This window comes from Talpa occidentalis, unplaced genomic scaffold (genome assembly GCF_014898055.3).
Source record: "Talpa occidentalis isolate TD23 unplaced genomic scaffold, MPIMG_talOcc4v2.1 talOcc4.6, whole genome shotgun sequence".
In the NCBI taxonomy this organism is placed as follows: domain Eukaryota; kingdom Metazoa; phylum Chordata; class Mammalia; order Eulipotyphla; family Talpidae; genus Talpa; species Talpa occidentalis.
In genome coordinates this window covers 45,077,390-45,097,121 of record NW_023604972.1, presented here as the reverse complement: position 1 = coordinate 45,097,121, position 19,732 = coordinate 45,077,390, and the positions used below count along the sequence as shown (strand labels likewise).

At 45.5% G+C, this 19,732-nt stretch overlaps 2 protein-coding genes across 2 annotated transcripts in view; one reads left to right on the top strand and one right to left on the bottom strand.

Annotated features, from left to right (window-relative positions):
* SEPTIN11 (septin 11) overlaps positions 1 to 9,261 on the bottom strand; it is a 136,806-nt gene extending 127,545 nt beyond the window's left edge. The window contains exon 1 of the mRNA XM_037529188.2: positions 9,086 to 9,261. The gene's annotated coding sequence lies outside the window, so the exon portion shown is untranslated. The remainder of the gene's footprint in view (positions 1 to 9,085) is intronic.
* Positions 9,262 to 9,885: 624 nt separating this feature from the next.
* SOWAHB (sosondowah ankyrin repeat domain family member B) lies at positions 9,886 to 13,661 on the top strand. Its single transcript, XM_037529416.2, has one exon. The coding sequence runs from the start codon at positions 10,006 to 10,008 to the stop codon at positions 12,376 to 12,378; it is 2,373 nt and encodes a 790-aa protein (XP_037385313.1). The 5' UTR covers positions 9,886 to 10,005; the 3' UTR covers positions 12,379 to 13,661.
* Positions 13,662 to 19,732: the final 6,071 nt, after the last annotated feature.

Here is a 19,732-nt window from a genome sequence, read left to right as displayed (position 1 = left end):
ATTATATATCCCATTGTCCACTTGCCTTCTATACTTAAATACCTGATAGGCATCTCATACTTAACTTGTCCCAAATAGAAGTGCTTGGAGGTAGCTGGAGGTGAGAAGTTGATTTAGCCAAGATGGTCAGGAGATGACATATCAGGAATGATGAGGATGAGCGAAGGCAGAGATAAAGGAGTTCAAAGCCAGGTGCTTTTTTTTAAAATTTTTTAAACAGATTTATTGTTTATTTATTTATGCAAGCACTGGGTACAGTCAGAAGCGTGGGAGAGAATTCACCAGAGCCAGAGCGGGGAGCAGAGCAGGCAGAAGGACCAAAGTACACTGCTGAGGGGAGCAGCGGGCGGCAGGAGAGGTCTACGTGCTATGCGGGACCCTCCTGCAGTGGCCGGGGAGCAGCCGGGGATCGAATCAGCACTGCAGAGGCTGTGGGCAGCTTCGCCACCCAGCGCTCAACTGCTGCGCCTCCGGGGAGGCCCTTTTTTTGGTTTTGTTTTCATTATGTGTTTTTTTTTTTTTTTAAAGATTTATTTATTTATTTATACAAGCACTGGGTACAGTAAGAAGCGTGGGAGGGTGAGAGAATTCACCAGAGCCAGAGCGGGGAGCAGAGCAGGCAGACTGATTAAGTACACTGCTGAGGGGAGCAGCGGGTGGCAGGAGAGGTCTGCGCGCCATGTGGGACCCTCGTCCAGGGGCCAGGATCGAACCGGTGCTGAGGGCAGCTTTGCCACCCAACGCTCAACCGCTGTGCCACTGGGGAGGCCCTCATTATGTTTGGTTTTAGGAAAGAAAATAGCCATAGGAATGAAGAGAGGAAAAAGATAAAGGATAAAGATATAAGGAAAAGGGGTAACAGAAGAGTTAAGGCACAGAGGTAGAAGAACTGAAAAGGGGATAAGGTTTCAAAGCAGAACAGACAAGGAAGGTATTTGAAGTACAGGGCAGGGATTAAAGATGCTGACTCCAGACTAAAAACTGTCTGGGTTCGAATCCTAGCTCTGCCACTTACTGGTTGTAAAATAATAGGAAATTACATTACTAGATCTTGATTTTCTTAACTATAAGATACAGATAATAACTCCTACCTCATGGGAATTTGTTAGGGGAATTAAAATAAATTACTTGGCTCGGTGTCTGGCACATAGTGTGCAATAATGTCATTATTGTTAATAAATTGATTGTTAGAAGTAGGATAAAGTTTAAAATCAGGATGTTAACTTGAAGGGACATCAGAATCATGTAGTCTAATTCCTTCATTGTACAAATGAAGGGCCAGAGAGTTTGTAAATTGGCCAAATTTATGGAGATGGTGGCAGAGTGTACACTAGACTAATTGCTTGAAAGTCTGCTTTTACGAGGTGGATTGCACATGTAGAGTTGGGAGTCAAGAATACAAGTGGGGCCTCCCCGGTGGCACAGAGGGTTGAGCACAGCGCTGTGGGCTGTCCACAGCCTCTGCAGCACCAGTTGAGTCCCGGTAGGCCAGGGAGATATCCACATGGCGCGACAGACCTGTCTTGCCCACTGCTCCCCTCAGCAGTGCTTTCAGTTTGTCTGCCTGTTCTGCTCCCCACTCTGTCTCTGGTGAATCCTCTCACCCTCCTGCACCTCTGCCCTGTACCCCCAGCTCTTGTATAAATAAAATAAAATCTTTGGGAAAAAAAAGAATACAAGTGGTAATTGAATCTAGGAAAATTAAGTTGCTCAGGCAGAACCCAGAAAATGAGTAGAGAATGTGGAAAAAAAGAAATAGAAAGAAGAGCTAGAAAGGGAGACTTGAAGAAGAACCAGAGAAGAGTAATGATTGTAGAAGCCAAGAGAGAAATTTCAAACAGAGAAAGGGTCACCTGGGTGAAATACTCCAAAGAGGTGAGGAAAAGCTAAGACTCTGGCACAAAATGCTATGTATGAGGTCAAATTGATTCAAGCATAAGTTCTACAAGACACTATACTCTGAAACTTGGTTTTCCCAGCTGTAAACTCCTGGATATACATGGTAAATCTGCTGACTGCTTTAACAGATGTAACCCCAGGGCTTCTTGAAGTTGATGATGGAGGGAGACTTTCCACTTAAGGTGGAGTAGTTGGACATTAACCCTGAAATTAACATTATTCTCGAGCTGTCTCTCATACTAATTGCTGTGGCTATATCCAGATACTGGCCTTTGGGAGGCAAAATATGGATTTTGTAGTTCCCCTCACTGCCATGGAATGGCTGAGACAGGTTATAAAATTTAAGCAAAATGCTACCTATGGTTGGACCAATTGGTCATGGAATCCTTTTCTTCTTCTTTTTTTAAAGATTTATTTATTTATGCATACAAGAACAGGGATACAGGCCAGAGGTGCAGGCAGTGAGAGGATCCACCAGAGACAGAGTGGGGAACAGAACAGGCAGGTTGACTGAAATACACTGCTGAGGGGAGCAGTGGGCAAGTCAGGAGAGGTCTGCTATGCCATGTGGGTTGCTCCCTGGATGGCTGGGGATCGAACTCGTGCTATGGTGACTGTGGTTAGCTTCATAGGTTGCGTCTTAACCCCTTGCACCACTAGGGAGGCCCCTCTTTTCTTCTTTTTTGAGATTCCTTTCATAGATGAACTCATCTAATACCATAGCTTTAAAATAACATCTTAATGCCCAAGATTCTCAAATTTTTATCTCCAGTTCTGTGCTCCAGACTGGTATCTCCAATCGCTTCCTCTAGATCAGTACATGGATATCTGATGATCATCTCTGAGCTCTAGACTGGTATCTCCAATCACTTCCTCTAGATCAGTACGTGGATATCTGATGATCATCTCAAACTTCACCTCTCCAAAAGGGAGTGCTATATTTCCCATTTACATACCAGGTCTTACGGTAATTTTCTCAATGACAAATTTATATCCAGTCCACCAGCAACTCTCTAGGCTCTGGCTCCAGAATGCTTCCCAAATCTCAATCCTTCTCTACATCTAATCGCTTGCCATTCCAAGTGACCACCATCTCTTGCCTGGCCCTCTACAGTAATCTCCCAATTGGATATTCTGCTTCTCTGTCAGCATCCTTTATAATTTATTCTTTACACAGCAGCTGTTTAATGCATAAATCACATGCTACTCTGTTGAGTATAGCCCTCCAATGGCTTCTCATCAATTTGGCTAAAATCCAGTCCCATTAAACCTTAAAAATTTAGCTCCTGTTCACTGTTTGATGTCCTCTCACTACACATTTCCACCTCTTACTATACTCCAGCTTAGCCCTTGATATTCTTTCTGTTCCTCAGACACACCAAACCCAGGTAATATGAACTAGTCACTCTCTCTGGAATGCTTTTCCCATCCTGCTTCCCTCTCTTCCATTTTCGCAAGGCTGGCTCCTCCTTATCCCTGAGATTTCTGCTTCCTACGGTCTTCTGGGGGGGCCTTCTCTGTCCATTCTTGCTGAGCAGCTCTCTAGTCAGTCTCTATCATAATGGTCTGCTTTTGCTTTTGATCACTTATCACCAGTGATACCTCCTTGTTTATTTTCACGTTTACTGTCTGTCTCTTCCCCATTGGAATGTAAGTTTTTTGAAAGCAAAGATTTTGTCTGTTTCATTTATCAGCATCCAGATGGTAGGCCCTCAATAAATACTGACAAATAAATAAAGAACAAAGGCTCAGGACAGGAGGAGGGAAATGAAAACAGAGAGCCCTCTATCATTAGATTATATGACTTGTAAACTAGAGCCCTCAAGGTCAGCTTGCAGTCCAGCATGAAAACACCTCCCTGCTAAGATGCCAGAGTGCCCTGGGCAGTACCCAGACTTTTGAAAATCCAAACATGAAGGGATGTGGGGGGTTATGGGGGGGTGGGCAAGTTCCCTGTTTTCTCACCTGCCTTTCTTAGCATCTTAGCAGTGGTTTCACTTGAGAATCCATCTACCTACCTAGATGATTGACATTGAGCAGTTCCACTTTTTTGGCTAGAGATGCCAATCTATATGCACAGAAATCTGCACCAGGGGCAAGGAAAAAGCACATCAGGATATATCCTATAGGAAATACACACGTGTTAATAGCAAAGAGAGCTATTTTCTACAAGGTAATCATCCCTGTTCTACACACTTCCCACATTTGTCCTGAAGATCAGATAAAGGAGAGTGGTCTGAAATGTGACACCCATGTGTAAGTCACTCTATTACAATGTTTGCTGGGTGTATCTGTTGACAAGGGACAAAGCAAATACTTCTGGCAAAATACCACCTGTGTTATTCATGTTATAATGCTCAGGACTTCTGTAGATGACTCTTGGTATCTTCTCCATCCTAAATGACTTCAGTATCCTGTGTAAGACTCTTTCAACATCCCTTCTCACAGCTCCATGTCATCACCCCCAAACATCTCACTTCTACTAGATTTCATGCACATAGTCATTCACACTCTATAAATCTTGTCATGCCCTCCAAACTAATTTACTTTGAAATCCTTAAGCTCCAGATTTAAGAATATTTGTTGTTTTGCTCACAACATCCTAATCTAGCACTCAAATTCATTTATTTCAATTATACCTGCTTTTCAATCCCACCAAGATTTCCTCAAATATTTTTCTCTCAATTTCTTGAATCTTCTAGTTAATGCAATCACCACAAAAGTTCTACTCTGTCCTGTCCCAGGGGATCTCTCCGCCTGAACTCTGGACTCTAGCTCCACCCCCAAGTCCTGTTTCATCAATTATTTACTCTCTCCTCTAAGTCTTCAGCTTATTCTTTCCTGACTTCTTTCCCTTAGTGATAGACATGACTTCATCTCTTCTCACAACTGCCCCCTCAATATCTTTAGGTTACATGATCCGATCTTCTCTTTACCTAGAGTTCTCTTGTCTCCTTTTCATAGCCAAAGTTTTTCTCACTCCCTCTAAACCAACTCACCCCTCTGTAATCTGACTTCTGTCCTCACCATTCTTTTGAAACTGCTCCAGACCAGGCCCCAGTGACCTAACAGGCTATGGTTATATTTCACTTCTTATCTAACTTGGCATTCCCTCTAGAAAGCTGTTCTTCTGCTTTGATGCTACCATACCAACAGTGTGGGATTCCTCTTCCCCCACTCCTGTACCCCTCCCCCAATCTACCTGGTGTTTCTGACTCCCAAACCAGTTTTTTTCCTCTTTCTCTTTGATAGACATGCATTCACCCTCCATTTTCCTTTCCACTGTCTCTATCTCTATCTAAGCAATTTTATCTTTACCTGTGGTTTCAATAAACATTTATATATGCTAATGCCATACATTCTTGGAGTCTCAAACCTATATTGCAAACTGCCTTTGAGATAACCCTGTTTTTATGAGATATAGGCACCTCAAACTTAATATGCCCCAGACTGAATTTATCATCTTTCCCTTTTCCAAAACTGACTTTTTCTTCTATATTTTCTATCCATGTAGATGGTAACACCATCCACCCAGGAACTCACTCTACACATGTGAATAAGACAAGATTGTTTGTCATCCCCTAGATTCCTCTGGCTTAAAATCCTGTTGAAATTGCTCACATACATCTCTTCAATCCATCTGTTCATCTCTTTTTCTGTGATACTGCTGAACTCAAATCTTTTGTGTCCCTTTTCTGCATCATCTCGATAACTCCTGGACTGTTCTCCCTGCTGGCATTTTCACTTCCAACTCCAGCCTCAAACTTGGTATTTTTTTTCTTTGCCATTGTTAGTTATTCATGCTTTCCCCCTTTAGTATCTTTTTCAAACTAAAATGTAGTAAATCCTCTTTATAAAATAGCCAAATAATTTATAATGCTTGTAGAGTAAATAAAAGGTATCAGGCTTTTCTGCCCTCCTGCCATTAGGATTGATGATTGATCCCTGCGGTCCTGAATGCATGCCTGATGACAGGCACCTGGAGTAGGGAGTGGGCATGTGTAGGTGGGTACACCTGGGCTGAGACTGAGCTTATAAGGGCAGCATCACGGGGATGCCAGCAGAGAAGCAGAACAAAGTAGAGTGAAAAGAAGGGAACAGTAGAAAGGAGCCGAGAAGCAGATGCCACAAGAGAGCACCGGGAGGCTTCCCAGCCTCCCAGCCCCCCCCCCCCCCGCCCCGCCTGCCATGTACCTGGTAAACCCCAATAAAAGCTTGAAAAGCCACTGAGGGCTCCAGGACTCTCCTTACCCTGTCTGCTCGGATCATACAGAACCTGTCCAGTGGCCTTCCTGCCACTACAATGCTATAAAGAAAAATTTAAAGTCACTCTGACTTTAAATCTTACTCTGGACTACAAACTCACCTTTTTTTCCCTGAAAACAGGATCTTATTAAACATACTGTATTTCTTTTTCTTTAACAAGTACTCCTCCCCCCACACACACAATTTAACATCTCTGAAACCAACTGTATCATACAATCAATGATGTGTTAGATTTGGTTAAATACACTCTTGTTCTGAAATGTGTGATTTTTACTCATTAATATGGTTCATACTTCCAAACCAGCACTTAACTCCAGGATAATCTTTCTAAAGACCAACCTGGTCAGATCACTACCCTCACAAATTTCTTCAAAGGATCCTCTCCCTGTTTCCTCCCCCAGGTACTTCATCTTCTGACCTCCTCTGACTCTCACAGTCTCATTTCTGGCACATCCATACATATCTTTACACATACTCTTCCTTAAAGCCAAGTAGACTTTTACAGTCAGTTCCCCAAATGCACTACTCTGAGCCAGATATTTGTGCTTTTGCACCAATGTTTCTGCTACCTTGGAGGTTCTTCCTTACCTCTGCTATTCAAAATTGCCTCTCATTGGAAAATTGCCCTGACCCCCCCAAGCTAAACCTGGGTTCTTCTTTTTTCAGTCTTCAGCTTCTCCAGCAGCTGGTACAAGTCCTTGTCAAATCTCTTCACACACAGGTTCCTACAATTTCTCTTGTTTGTTCTTCCCCATAAATTCTTGAGCCTGTTTTTTCTTTACTCCCATTTAAGGTAGTACAAGTTGCATAGGTACTCCATAAACGTGCTTTGGAAATACTCATCTGTACATTCGGAAGACATAAAAATGCTCCCTGAGAGGGGGAGGGGCAGGAAGGGGTGAGCACAATGGATTATGGTGGAGACTGTGGGTGCTTTGGAGGTGGGAGAGCTATGCCTGAGGGGAGAAATCCTATACCATCAAAATATTAACAGGGACGTAAGACAATGGTACTTCATTTAAAAAAGTAAGTAAGTATTTTTTAAAATGCTCTCTGAGATAAGATGAGGAACATTCTAACTAACCATCCCCTTAACCTGAGACAAGAGAGACAAAAAGGAGACAATCTAGAAGCTCAACTACCTGGGTCCCCCAAACTCAAAAGGATTTGGATTTTTCTTTTCTTGCCTGGTTTTCTACTCTTCAGACCTATTGATTCCACCTTCACCTAGAGATAATCTGATTTCAACAGCGTGCCCTAGAGAACACTTCCTTTCAGCCTTGTCCTTTTAGTACATGAAGTTCAAATCTCTGTCTATATGGTCACCCTGCTTGACACTGCCCTCTATTTTATGCCAGAAAATTTGAAAAGTACCATGAAGTGTTCCACCTCCCCCCTTGCCACTCTAAAATGCCCACCTGTGTTTTCCATTTGGGCTCCCACCTGTCCCAGGTATGGACACTCTTCTAAGTTCCACCAATACGTAACACTAGGAAAAAACCTAAAAATAAGCCGAAGTGTAACACAAAACCTTTATTTTAATAACTATCCTAAAGTTTGGAGTTAATGCTTCACCTTAGTGAAAAACCATTATTTCCCCTCCCCCATAACCTACTACAGGTTTGGATTTTATAAATGCCCAAAATGGACAGAAGTGTTTCCAGTTCTTTCTGACCTAGATAATAAAGCCAAGGTGTCCAATTCACTCCTGGAAAAGTACCCGGGAGCTATCAGGGGACTCAAAGCTCAGCTAGTGTGGCCAATGTGGCAGGCACTGTGATTGGTTCAGGCTAAAACACGTTGTCAATTGTGGGGGCAACATACTTTTAATGCCTGGCCTTGCCAAAAAGGTCAGGGACTCATGAAACCATCAAAAGTAGTAGAGCAAAAGAAGAAAATATGGAAAGATGAGGAGAGTTTAGAGAAAAAGAGTGTCAAATGACAAAGTAGGAGAAAAATGGAGACTTGGTAATAGAAACAGAAGACAGAGGATTCCCTATTTGCTATCACAATTGGGGCTGAGGGTAAACAAGGACGTCATAACTGAAAGAAATGGGAAGACAAAGCAAAGGAAAAGAATGGGTTGGGTATTGAGTCTGATAAGTAAATAGATAAAACAATGACGTGATCTTAAGCATGTAAACTGGACCCATAAAGAAACAGGATGTCATGCTGTTATATGTCAAGTGTATTTATTTTAAAAAAGATATTGTGGGAAAACTTTTAAAGTAGAAGACTTGCTTATGTGAGTATTTTACAAAAATTAATAAGACAGTGACTAGAAGAGTTAATTTTTTATTTTGTTACTATTTCATTATGGTCATATTGATGTAAAAAAGCATGACGTGTATTTTTTTTTTTACAAAGAAATATGCTTTACAAAGAAAAAAGAGAAATGGAATCTCAAACACAGGGATTATTATAATAAGGCAGTGTCAACATGTAGACAGATAAAATGAGACGGAAAGCAGCTGTTTGGAAAAGTGCTGTAATTCCATGTCTTGAAGAGACCAATGAAAAAGGCAGTTCAGGTCTACAAAGGGACCGGGAATTAGAAGTTCGTTCCCTCAAGGGAGATATAGAGTCGAGGGGCCACCCCAGTGTTAGGAGCAGTGCCATCAAACCAGGTGAGCCTGTAATAAGCTTAACGCTTTGAAGGTGTTGAGGAAATTTCATATTCGGAGAAAAAAGACGATTTCACCTCGGACGCCAACACACACACACACACACACACACACACACACCCCAGAACTGTACAAATCTTCTCACAAATTTTAGATTAAATTACATCAAAGCAACACTAGGCATCAAATGGCAGGACATAATTCTTCTTCATTGGAGCCGCTGAGGCAATCAATGATCAAACAGTGATTTCCCCTGCATCTTAACATGAGCCAGTTATGAAGGAAAAAGAACTAACCTGTAGCCATCGGGATGATTGCGCTTTTCAGCACAGACATAGGTGTATTTGGACCCTTCGCCCAGGGGCCCCGAGGAGCTGCAGCACAGCATCTCCAGATCAGGCGAAGCTTGTTTTGGATGGAAAGTGAGTTTCCCCGTCCCCGATACTGCCTCCGGGAATCTGAAATTATTACCCCACAGCGGCAATAAAGGCACCTTTGGAGAGACCGCAGAGTGCCGGTTAATTTGCACCTTCTTCCCCAGCCATTGATTTTAGTCATAAGTTCGGCAGCGCGAGGAGAGGGCAGGAACAGACCCACTACTTTCGTTTCCCGTGTGGCGGAGCCCCAAAGCAGCAGCCCGCGCCTACCTGCCTGCTTTTCCCGGGCCGGAGCGGCCGTGCGTCCTGCAGGGCGGCTCGCCGCGGGCTCCGCCTGCTCCCGGCGGCGGCCAGCTTCCGACCTCCCCTAGGGCCGCTCTCTGGCTGGGGCCAGCCTGACTCATCTGGGATGGGTGGCAGGGGTGGGGGAAGCCATCAGAGGGCGGAGGGACAGGAGAAGGCGGGTCGGGCCCTTCCCCCCGAGCCGGGGAGGAGGCGTCGCCAGGGCGCAGGTGAAACCGACTCCGACCTATCCCGGGAACTTTCGCCGCCAGGACTCGCAGCGAGAGGCTAGCGTCGCACAGGGGCGGCCCGGGAGCCGCCCTCTCCCACCCAAGCTGCGCGCGGGGGCTTTTCCCGGGGACCTTCACCCCGGGGACCCGCGGCCCTCTTGGCGCGCTGGGAGGCGCCGAGGAGCTCCGGCCTCCGCGGCTGATGGAGGCGAGTGACACCGCCCCGGGCGCAGGTGCCACCGGCCGGGCCAGGGTTTCTGCTGGCGGCGGACAGGGTCGGGAGGACGAAGCGCAAACCCCAGCGAGCCAGGAGACGACGAGGCAGCGATGGCCCGGGAGTTGAGCCAGGAGGCACTGCTGGACTTTCTGTGCCAGGCCGGGGGCCGAGTGGCCAACGCCGCCTTGCTGAGCCACTTCAAGAGCTTTCTCCGAGACCCCAACACGTCCCCCGGCGAGCACCAGCGCCGCCGCGAGCTTTTCAAGGGCTTCGTCAACTCAGTCGCCGCAGTGCGCCAGGACCCCGACGGCACCAGGTACGTGGTGCTGAAGAGGAGGTTCAGGGACCTTTTGGGGGAGGAGGGGCTGCAACGACCCCGCGACCCGCCCGCGGCCGCCGCCCCTGCAGGGGGAGCTGCGCCGGGTTCCCCGCGAGGCGCGCGCAGTGGGGAGCGGCCGCCGCAGCACCGGCGGCGGCGACGCGAAAAGGAGCCAGAGGAGGAGCCAGCAGGTGCCGCAGCTGCAGTCGCCGGCGCAGGTTGCAATGGACTCCCGGCCGGCGGCGCCCGGGAGGCGGCCCGGAGAGGCGGCGAGCGCCGGGGCAGCGCTGGCTACAGGGCGCCGGAGCCCGAGGCTGCGCGAGCGGTTGCCCAGACCGGAGCGAGGTGCGCGGCGGAGGAGACGCAGGGCCGCCCCTGCTGGGAATGCCTCCAGAACGGCCAGGGGGCACCTCCGGGCGCGCCGCTGCTCCGCGCAGTCCCTGACCCCGCCACTGCCGGGAAGAAGCGAGCGCGGGGTCCGCCGGCCCAGGAGAAACGAGGGACCCCCAGGCAGCAGCGGGAACAGGCACCCGCTGAGCCCGCGCGGGTGCCCTCAGAGTCCCGCTCGCCCCCTACAACGGTCGAAGCTGCTGGGAGTCGAGCTTCCCCTCCTGCTCTCGCGTCCTGCCCCGCTTCCCCAGGAGAACTGTTGGAAATGCTGACTCCGGGCTCTCAGCCTTACTCGACCCTGCAGCAGCAGCAGCAGCGCACACGAGAATGGGTGGCCAGACACCCCCAGATATCCGAAGCCCGAGAACGGGGTCCCAGCCGAGTATGGTCAGTGCTGCCAAATGACTTTCCCCGGCTGCCCTCTGAGTTGGGCTTTTGCATCTCCGAACCGAACCCAGCGCTGCAGGACTCCACGCTTCCTTCGCACTCCCTCTTTCCCCTTACTCCTGACTCCTTGCCCGGGAACTCTCCAGTGACAGTCTTTCGTAGCATTCGCTCTCAGCTGGCCCTCCAAGATTTGGATGACTTTGTGGACCAGGAGAGCCACAGCAGCGAGGAGAGCAGCAGTGGGCCTGACGAGTCCCCGGGGGCTTCTGAAGAAGGGCTGCAGGTTGCCCTGGGAACCCCAGATTGGAGAAAGCTGAGGAATCCAGATGGGGGCCTTGCTCCAAAGGAGGGCAGTTCCTGCAAGAGCCCACAGCAGAACGTCAGCAACAGACGTGAAGGCCACACCTCTCAGCAGGTCCTAACAGGAGGTAATGGCCTTGCAGACCATCCCCAGGAGCCTCTGCCCTCGCCAGGCCCCAAGTTAAGGAGATCTCTCAGGAGGAGCTTTCAGGCAGGGAGAGCCAAATTGTCCTCCTCCGATGAGGAGCACCTTGAGGAGGACTTGAAAAGGAGTCGGCGCCCACTACGGTTCAGGAAGCTCTCCAAGGCAGCAGCAGTGTCCAGCCCTAGGGTGGATGCTCCTTTGACACCAAAAACTTCGGACATGAAGTCTGCTGTTGCTGGTGGGGGTCACCCACACAACTCATGGCCTCGGGTTGGGGAGGAATCGTCAGCCTTGGTCCCCCACAGGGTTTCTGAGCACAAGTCATCCCTGGTTCCCTTAGATGTCAGGGAGCATGAGTGGATTGTGAAGCTTGCCAGTGGCTCTTGGATTCAGGCCTTGGCTTTGTTCTGGCAGGACCCTCAGCTGGCTTTGCACAAAGACTTCTTGACTGGGTTTACTGCTTTGCACTGGATAGCCAAACATGGTGACCTCAAGGCCCTTCAGAAATTTGTCTCAGGGGCACAGAAAGCAGGGATTGCTCTTGATGTAAATGTGAAGTCCAGTTGTGGATATACCCCTCTGCATCTTGCAGCCATTCACGGCCACCAGGGGGTCATGAAATTGCTAGTACAAAGGTTGGCTTCTCGGGTGAATGTCCGGGACCACAGTGGGAAGAAGCCATGGCAGTACCTGACCAGTAAAACCTCTGGGGAAATATGGCAGCTACTGGGAGCCCCTCTGGGTAAGCCCATTTTCCCGGTTTATCCCTTAGTCCAAAGTTCTTCCCCCACCAGGAAGGCAAAGAGCCGGGATATACCTAGAAATGTGACTCGAAAGACTTCTTTGGCTGCGCTCCTCAAAAATCAGCAGAACAAATGGAAATTGGCCAACCAGTATGACAAATACCCCATTCCACGGGAAAGAGAAGAGTATAGTGACTGAGTTGGGTTTCTCTGTCCAACATGCAGCCACCACTGTATCTTTGAACTCTTTGGTGAGGGAATTCATGGGGAACAGAAAAATCGTCAAGCAGTTGTTAAAGCTCAAGTGAGATGGTCTACTGGGTATTTACCTCCCTGGATTTTATATCAGTGCATCCTGGACCTCCGGAGTCATCTAAGCTTGCTGATGGCTCAAGACAAGGGTAAAATTGGGTGCTTAAAACCCAGGAGGTGTTCTTCCTTTTTCCTTGCCACCATGGGTCTGGGCACAGTAAACCACATTGTTTCTTGAAGCAGTCTTGGCTAGAAGAGGGAACAGATGTCTAATAAAAAGAGAGGCAATTCTAGGAATTGATGAAGCTCAGACAAAATCCTTGCTGGCTGGTAGCTCTTTGGCTTCTATTCATTTGGAGAGTGAATCTTGGCTAAGAGTGGAAAGCACCAGGTTTAAAGTCAGATGGCTGCTGTTCTTTCTTTTTTTTTTCCCCCTTTGGCATTCAAATCAGTGAAATCAGATTATAACTGGAGAGTAGAATTTGATTTAAGAGATTCCCCAGCCCTGTCCTCAGGGCTTCTTTGAATGCAAACCAATGGTGGCTAATTCGTAAAATGATCAGTACCCTATTTTAGTCCCTTCTACTCTCAGAAAAACAGTTGGGTAAGATGACTAAAATTCAGGTCCTGCTTATTTTTTAAGTCAACCTAAGGGGAATCTTCCAAATGTAAAAACTGTGTGGCTCATTTGTACGATGTCTGAGTCCATCTTTCATGGAAACACCCTGCGTATTAAACAGCAGTTTTCAATAAGTGTATGACCAAGATTCATACTCTTAAAAATAGAGAAGTGATTTGACTCTGGGGAAGTAATAAGGGTTAAGAGGTCAATGCCTCCCCACCAGGAATTTTCTAAGCTGCTAAATATAATTTTATTTGCACTAAACTTGTTGCCAATTAAGATTAAATATTAGTCTTAAAGTGCTGTTTATCTACAGGAAGTGTTCCTTATAATTGCTTGTGGTGGGACTAATCTTTGTGGGTCCATGGAAAAAAAAGAATGGCTAGTCTATAAATATCTATAGAACATCAAGATTTCAGAATATAAATTGAAAGTAGCCTAAAAGATTCAATGTCCATGTGAAGATTTGTTCATTTTTCTATGGAAATGTTTCCATGTGCTGTGGCAATGATGTTGTATTTTAAAAGTATTTTTGTTATTCCCTTTCCATTAAAATACCAACACATCTTTATAATTTATTGTGCTATTATTTTTAATACAAAATTGTGTCACCATGAGTGTCTAATATTTTTGTTTATTTGTAGTTTCACTTTATCATTTTGCTGAAATAAATATATCATTGTTCTATTAGAAAACAAAAAAAGTAGGCATAATAAATAGATCTAAGGATTGTTTTTCCAAAAAGACCTATAGAAGGGATAAAACTTTGGCAAATCAAGTTAAGATAATGAGCAGCAACCACACTTAGTGGGGGCATGTTTAGAAGAGATGAAAATTTAAAAGAATAAAAGATAAACATCTATGTGAATGCTCTCCTGAAGAGGTGATTTTCAAGAAAAAAAATCATAAAATATCAACTTCTTTTTTTAATTTATTTTTTACATCATTATTTCAACTTCTTTTGAAAGCCAAAAGAGTATTCTTACTTTACCATATTACCATCAGTACATAAATTTATTCAACACATGTGTTTTGCTGAGTGCTGTGGGATTTATAGAGGTGACTGGGAATTTACTATTGCATCCTCCCCTCTTAAAACTTAAAATCCAACAAGTTTTTTGGTGATTGATTTATACCCTACCTCGCTCCACAGCTGTCTTTTAAAGCTGCATTATATTAGATATAGGCTTTGAAAGAGAGGGAAAGAAAAAAAGGGTGATACAAGGAATGAGGACAAAACAACCCTAATGTTACAGAGGATTTCAGAGGAGACATTTCTTTGGACCGGGACAACCAGAGAGAACTTTATGAAAGCCAGGAATCTTTAAGTCAATGATGCTGACTTTCCAAAGAAACCAGCTTTGTTGGTTCTACCACATTCTTGACTTCGGCTTCAGTATGTAATTTGCATAGTACTAGTGTTGACCTAAGAACACAGATCAGAGTCTCAAGTTGGTTCTCATGAGGACCTTTCTTCACATGTCATACGTACAACTCTGAACAACTCTCTTACATGGTCAACATGTATGTTGGGAGGATGCAGGGGAGAAGAGGATGTTGCAAGTAAGACACAGTCAACCTCTTGCTCATGTTGGAAAGTCCAGATGAAGAGGTGTGCCAGGCCTGGAACATTTTTCCAGTTTTCTCACAACCACTTGCTCCCATGGACACTACATGGAAGCCACACCTACCCACTGTGGGAGCTAATAGTCACCCCCGCTCCTCTGTTTGTCTTGTTGCTGATTTCCTTCAACCTTGAATCCCTCTTGTTCTTTTCATGGTGAACTTAATTTTATTTTTCAAGAGCCAGCTCAAATGTTCCAGGGTAAACACCTTCATCAGAATTCTCATAATACTGTATACACACCCCACTTTTAGCTTTTGTCACACAGTATTTTAGTAAATTGTTTCATTTTTCCTTAAGATTTTGAATGTCAGAAGTTTAGAGAATGTGTTTTCAATTCTTCTAAATTGTACAGCGATTCCTGGAACATCCACTATGTGATAAAGTCATAATCTTGCCTTCAAGAACTACTCTACAAGGGAAGGAGAGTGTGAAGGTGGGTTACTGAAAAATAATTCCAGCACAGTAAGGTAAGTAGATAGACATGTGCATTGAGACTTTTTTTTTAAAGATTTATTTATTTATTTATACATACAAGCAGTGGGTACAGTCAGAAGCCCGGGAGGGTGAGAGAATTCACTAGAGTCAGAGCAGGGAGCAGAGCAGGCAGAAAGACCGAAGTACACTGCTGAGGGGAGCAGCGGGCAGCAGGAGAGGTCTGTGCGCCATGTGGGACCCTCCTCTGGTGGCCAGGGAGCAGCAGAGGCTGCGGGCAGCTTCCAACCCAGAGCTCAACTGCTGAGCCACCAGGGAGGCCCTGCATTGAGATTTTGAGAGGATAGAGAAGAGGATATTTATGGGGCATTTCCTATAAGGCTTTATGTTTATGAGGGAAATACAATGTTTAGTAAGATATACATGTTCCTGTTCTCATGGGACTTTACTGGATTGGAGAAGTCAGGAAGGTAAAATAGAAGTTAGATGGTCTTTGAAGAGTCAAATGGTGAAAACAGAAAAGAATATTCCAGAAGGAAGGCTGAACAAAGCTATAGGGTGTGCTTAGGGAAAAGACAACTACCTCTGTGTGGTAGCAATCAGGTGGTGTAGGAAGAGATGAAGATGAAAGATAGCTTAAGACCAGATTGGAAAAAGTCTTTTATAATATGTCAAGAGACACAGGCATTTTCCAGAAAGTTAGGAATTGTCAAAGCTCCTCTAGAACATCTTTGTGTTATTTCAAATATAGTTGTTTTCCTGAAGTCTCAATTTGAAGACCAGAAATATCAAAATATTAGATAGGATGTGCTTCCTTTTAATGTTTTTCTTTGTCTTTGATGTAGCTAATGCTTACTTGCTAGCAAATATCAGTAGACAATAAAATAATTTAATAAATGGTAATTTAATAAGAAAGGCAAACATTAGAAACTTGATACTTTTAACTCAACCACTTTTTTTGGTATCTGTAGTTGTGAAGTAGTGAATTATTATCTTCTAAGTATATACCATAAACTTACTTTCTTCTAGTAAAATTGCTTATGGCTGAACATTTCAGACAGGATGTTATGCACAGAATGCCATGACATTCAGATGCCTTCATTTCTCTGTACATTTTTTAAATGACAACGTCACTGAGCTACAGTTCACATATACAATTCACCTCTTCAAAGTGCTCTGTTTAATGGTTTTCAGTATATTCACAGGCAAATATTACAACAATAAAGTCCTGTGTACACTGGAAAACCCTGACCAATGGTTCAGGCAGTGGAGAGCTATTGACAGCTTAATACAGAGAGTGCTGTGTACAGGTTCAGGTGAAATAAAGATCCCTCTTGCAAACTAGGGCAGAATTTTATACACACACACAAACACACACACACTACAGTGTCCTAGTTCCATATTGGAAGTATTAGGAATGTTAACTCAATCAGCTGGGTAAGTTGGATAAGACTGGATGTCCAGATGAGGAAAGAACATTTTAGTTAGAGGGCTGATTTGGTCAATAAGCATTAGGAAAGATCCAAAAGGACATTTCCATTTCCTTTCTCTCTCTCTCTCTCTCTCTCTCTCTCTCTCTCCAAATCTAAAATGCCTTGGTTCAGTGATTAAAGATGATTTCATTTCTGTGATGATGTTCTAGTTTCAAGATGGCACTGGTCTTAAGAGTATAAATTCCATCTCTGTATAGGCTGTTTAGCACCAGTGTTAGCGTATGCACCCATGACTACTGACGACAAAGAAATGCTTGAAATGTATCTGAAACGGCAGGAGAGCATAATATTTAAGCTCAAGGCAATGAAGCTGGGATGTCTGGGTCTCTGTCATGGCTTGAACCAAACCTTCAACTTCTCAGTTTTCTCTTGTTGAAGATAATTTTTTGAAAAGATTAAATGAATTAACACAAAGTCTTTAGCAAATGTCTGCACATAGCAAATCCTCAATAGATGTTAACTCTTATTATTTTTAACACCATTCAAAATATTACAATTTACTTTAAATTTCTATCTATGCACAAGATAAAGAAATCCTCCAGTTCATTAAAAAGGTGTTGCAAGAGCAAGATTTACTGATAAAGTCAAACATTTTCCTCTTGCTTCCACATAAAAAGATACTTATGTTCCTCATTTCAAAGAAAAGCAAAACAAAACCTGATAATTTCTTATGCCTAGTAATCATTAGCTATTATGATTTGTGATTAAATGGAATTAGGTCTAATTGAAGTCACATAAACTAGTATCAGTCAAATTAGGGACTCTGGTGTGGCCTGGAACTGAAACCCAGGGAGAGCTCTGAAGGGGTGAGGAGAAAAGTTTATATATATACATTTAGAGAGAGAGAGAGGTTAACTTGGTTAGAATGGATCTGAAGTCAGAGACTCCCCCATCTCGGGGGTTCAGGCTCCAGGCCCCAGAGCACTGTTGTGGGCAGTTCTAGTGGCAGCAGGTGGGTCATTTTACTGCCTGCCATCAGTCACCTCACTGGGGCTCTGGATACTGGCAGAGGCAGCAGTGATTGTTGACAGCAGTGGTTTCCCTAACACAGAAGCCCAGGGCCTGCAGGCCCTAGGTCAGGGCTGGAAGGAGGAGCATGAGGCCCTACAGGCTCAGCTTCAGCCCTGTGCCTTCTTCAGCTGTAGGCAGTAGAGAGGCCCGTGAATTTGGCACCTGGATCGTAGAATGGACCCATCAGGTATAAGACATTTGCTGGTCGGTGTTACAGTCCAAACAGCTTATAGGATTGAAAACAATCCAGTCAGACCTGGTAGTGGGAGACCCTGAAAAAGATAAGGCAGAGCAGGAGCCAGCATGGGGTTCACTGGACTCTCTGAGTCAGACTGACACACTCTTCCCGAGACGGATTTTGTTCCTGGCCTCCAAAGAAAGAAGAAACATCCAGCAGCTGATCTCTGAAGAAAGAAGAGGAACCAGAGAGCTTTGCCTAGACCGGGGGCCGCTGCCTTCTCCTGGCCTGCCCCTGACACCGCCTGAGAGGAGTGAGCACTAGGTCCTGGGCCTGGTGTCTCAAAGGGCTGTTTGTCATTGATTTGGACCAATAACTTACAAAGGGGTATCTAGGGTAAGGTAAAAAGTGTGAAGCTTTTCTGCCCTCCTGCATTAGGATAGATGACGGAACCCTGCGGTCCTGAATGCATGGCTGATGGCGGGCACCTGGAGTAGGGTGTGGGCCTAGGTAGATGGGATTCGACTGGGCTTTTAAGGGCAGCGTCACAGGGACGCCAGGAGAAGCCGAGAGAGAAGCAAGAGCAGAGAAACAGAAGGCTGGAGAGCCCAGAGTGAAGAACTGCTGGGGTTTGGGAGGCCAGCCAGCCTACCAGCCCCCCCAGCGCCCCTGCTTGCCATGTACCTGGTAATCCCAATAAAAACCTGCAAAACCACTGAGGACTCTGATTCCTCCTTTACCCGGTCTGCTGGATCATAGAAAACCTGCTCAGCGGTCCTTCCTGACCCTACAGGGTGAAAACGCTAGTGACTGGCACTGACAGGTACTACTGGCCAGTGCTACCCAGCACTGTTGACCAGTGGCCAGCACTCTGTGTTTGGGTCACCTTTTGAGAGCTGTTGATTGTCCGGCACCACCTCCCAGTACTGCTGCCTCCATTGCTGCCTGGTCCAGCATCCGGTGATGTCCACCCTGTCCTTCAGACTGCGGATGTGGGCTGCTGCGGTTTCATTTCAGCAGCCCCACCTGTGAGAACCTCCAGTTGTGGTAAGTTAGACCCTGTCCTGTGCTTGCCAGCTGCCCCAAGTTCTAGGCCCACATAAATAGGACAGCACCATCTTGGACAGGCAGCTTTTTGTTTAGGACTTTCGGACACTGTAGATACTATGTGGGGTGAGATAGCCAGGCACCTGTGGCCTTAGAAACTCTTTGTTTCCCCTGTTGGTTTAATAAACCCCATAGTTGTTGTTCCCTAAGTCTGAGTGGTCTTACAACTGTGCATGCAGTTGAAGAGCCCACAGACAGTAACCTGTGCTCTACCTTGGCACTGTCCTTTGGAGGATATAGCACTCTTGCAAATCCTCAACTGAAATTAACTAAAATTTATTGATTTATTGATCAATTTCTCTTTGGTATGAAAAGAATATTTTTGATTCCTAGTTCTCAAATTTGACTTCTATTTGTAAGATTGGGTTAAAAAATAGGGCATTACTGTACAAAAATGATGCCTCAATTAATAAGAAAATAAGACAAACAAAAGATAGTTTTCAAATTACCTGTTGGAGCCCACACCATAATTTCTGCTTCCTTTTTTTTAACAAGTGTGGAAACACTCCCAAATGTGGCACTTATTAACAGATATTTTTGAGCAATCATTCTTTCTGAAATCACACTTTTTAATCTTACAGGAACTGAAGTTTTTGTTATTATAGTTATAGCTTCAGGGCCTCCCCGGTGGCGCAGCGGTTGAGCGCTGGGTTGCGAAGCTGCCCGCGGCCTCTGCGGCGCCAGTTCGATCCCCGGCTGCTCCCCGGCCACCGGAGGAGGGTCCCACATGGCGCGCAGACCTCTCCTGCCGCCCGCTGCTCCCCTCAGCAGTGTACTTCGTCACTCTGCCTGTTCTACTCTCCACTCTGGCTCTGGTGAATTCTCTCACCC

Bases quoted from the DNA above. Each gene is read 5' to 3' on its own strand.
- SOWAHB (XM_037529416.2), top strand. From the start codon at position 10,006: ATGGCCCGGGAGTTGAGCCAGGAGGCACTGCTGGACTTTCTGTGCCAG.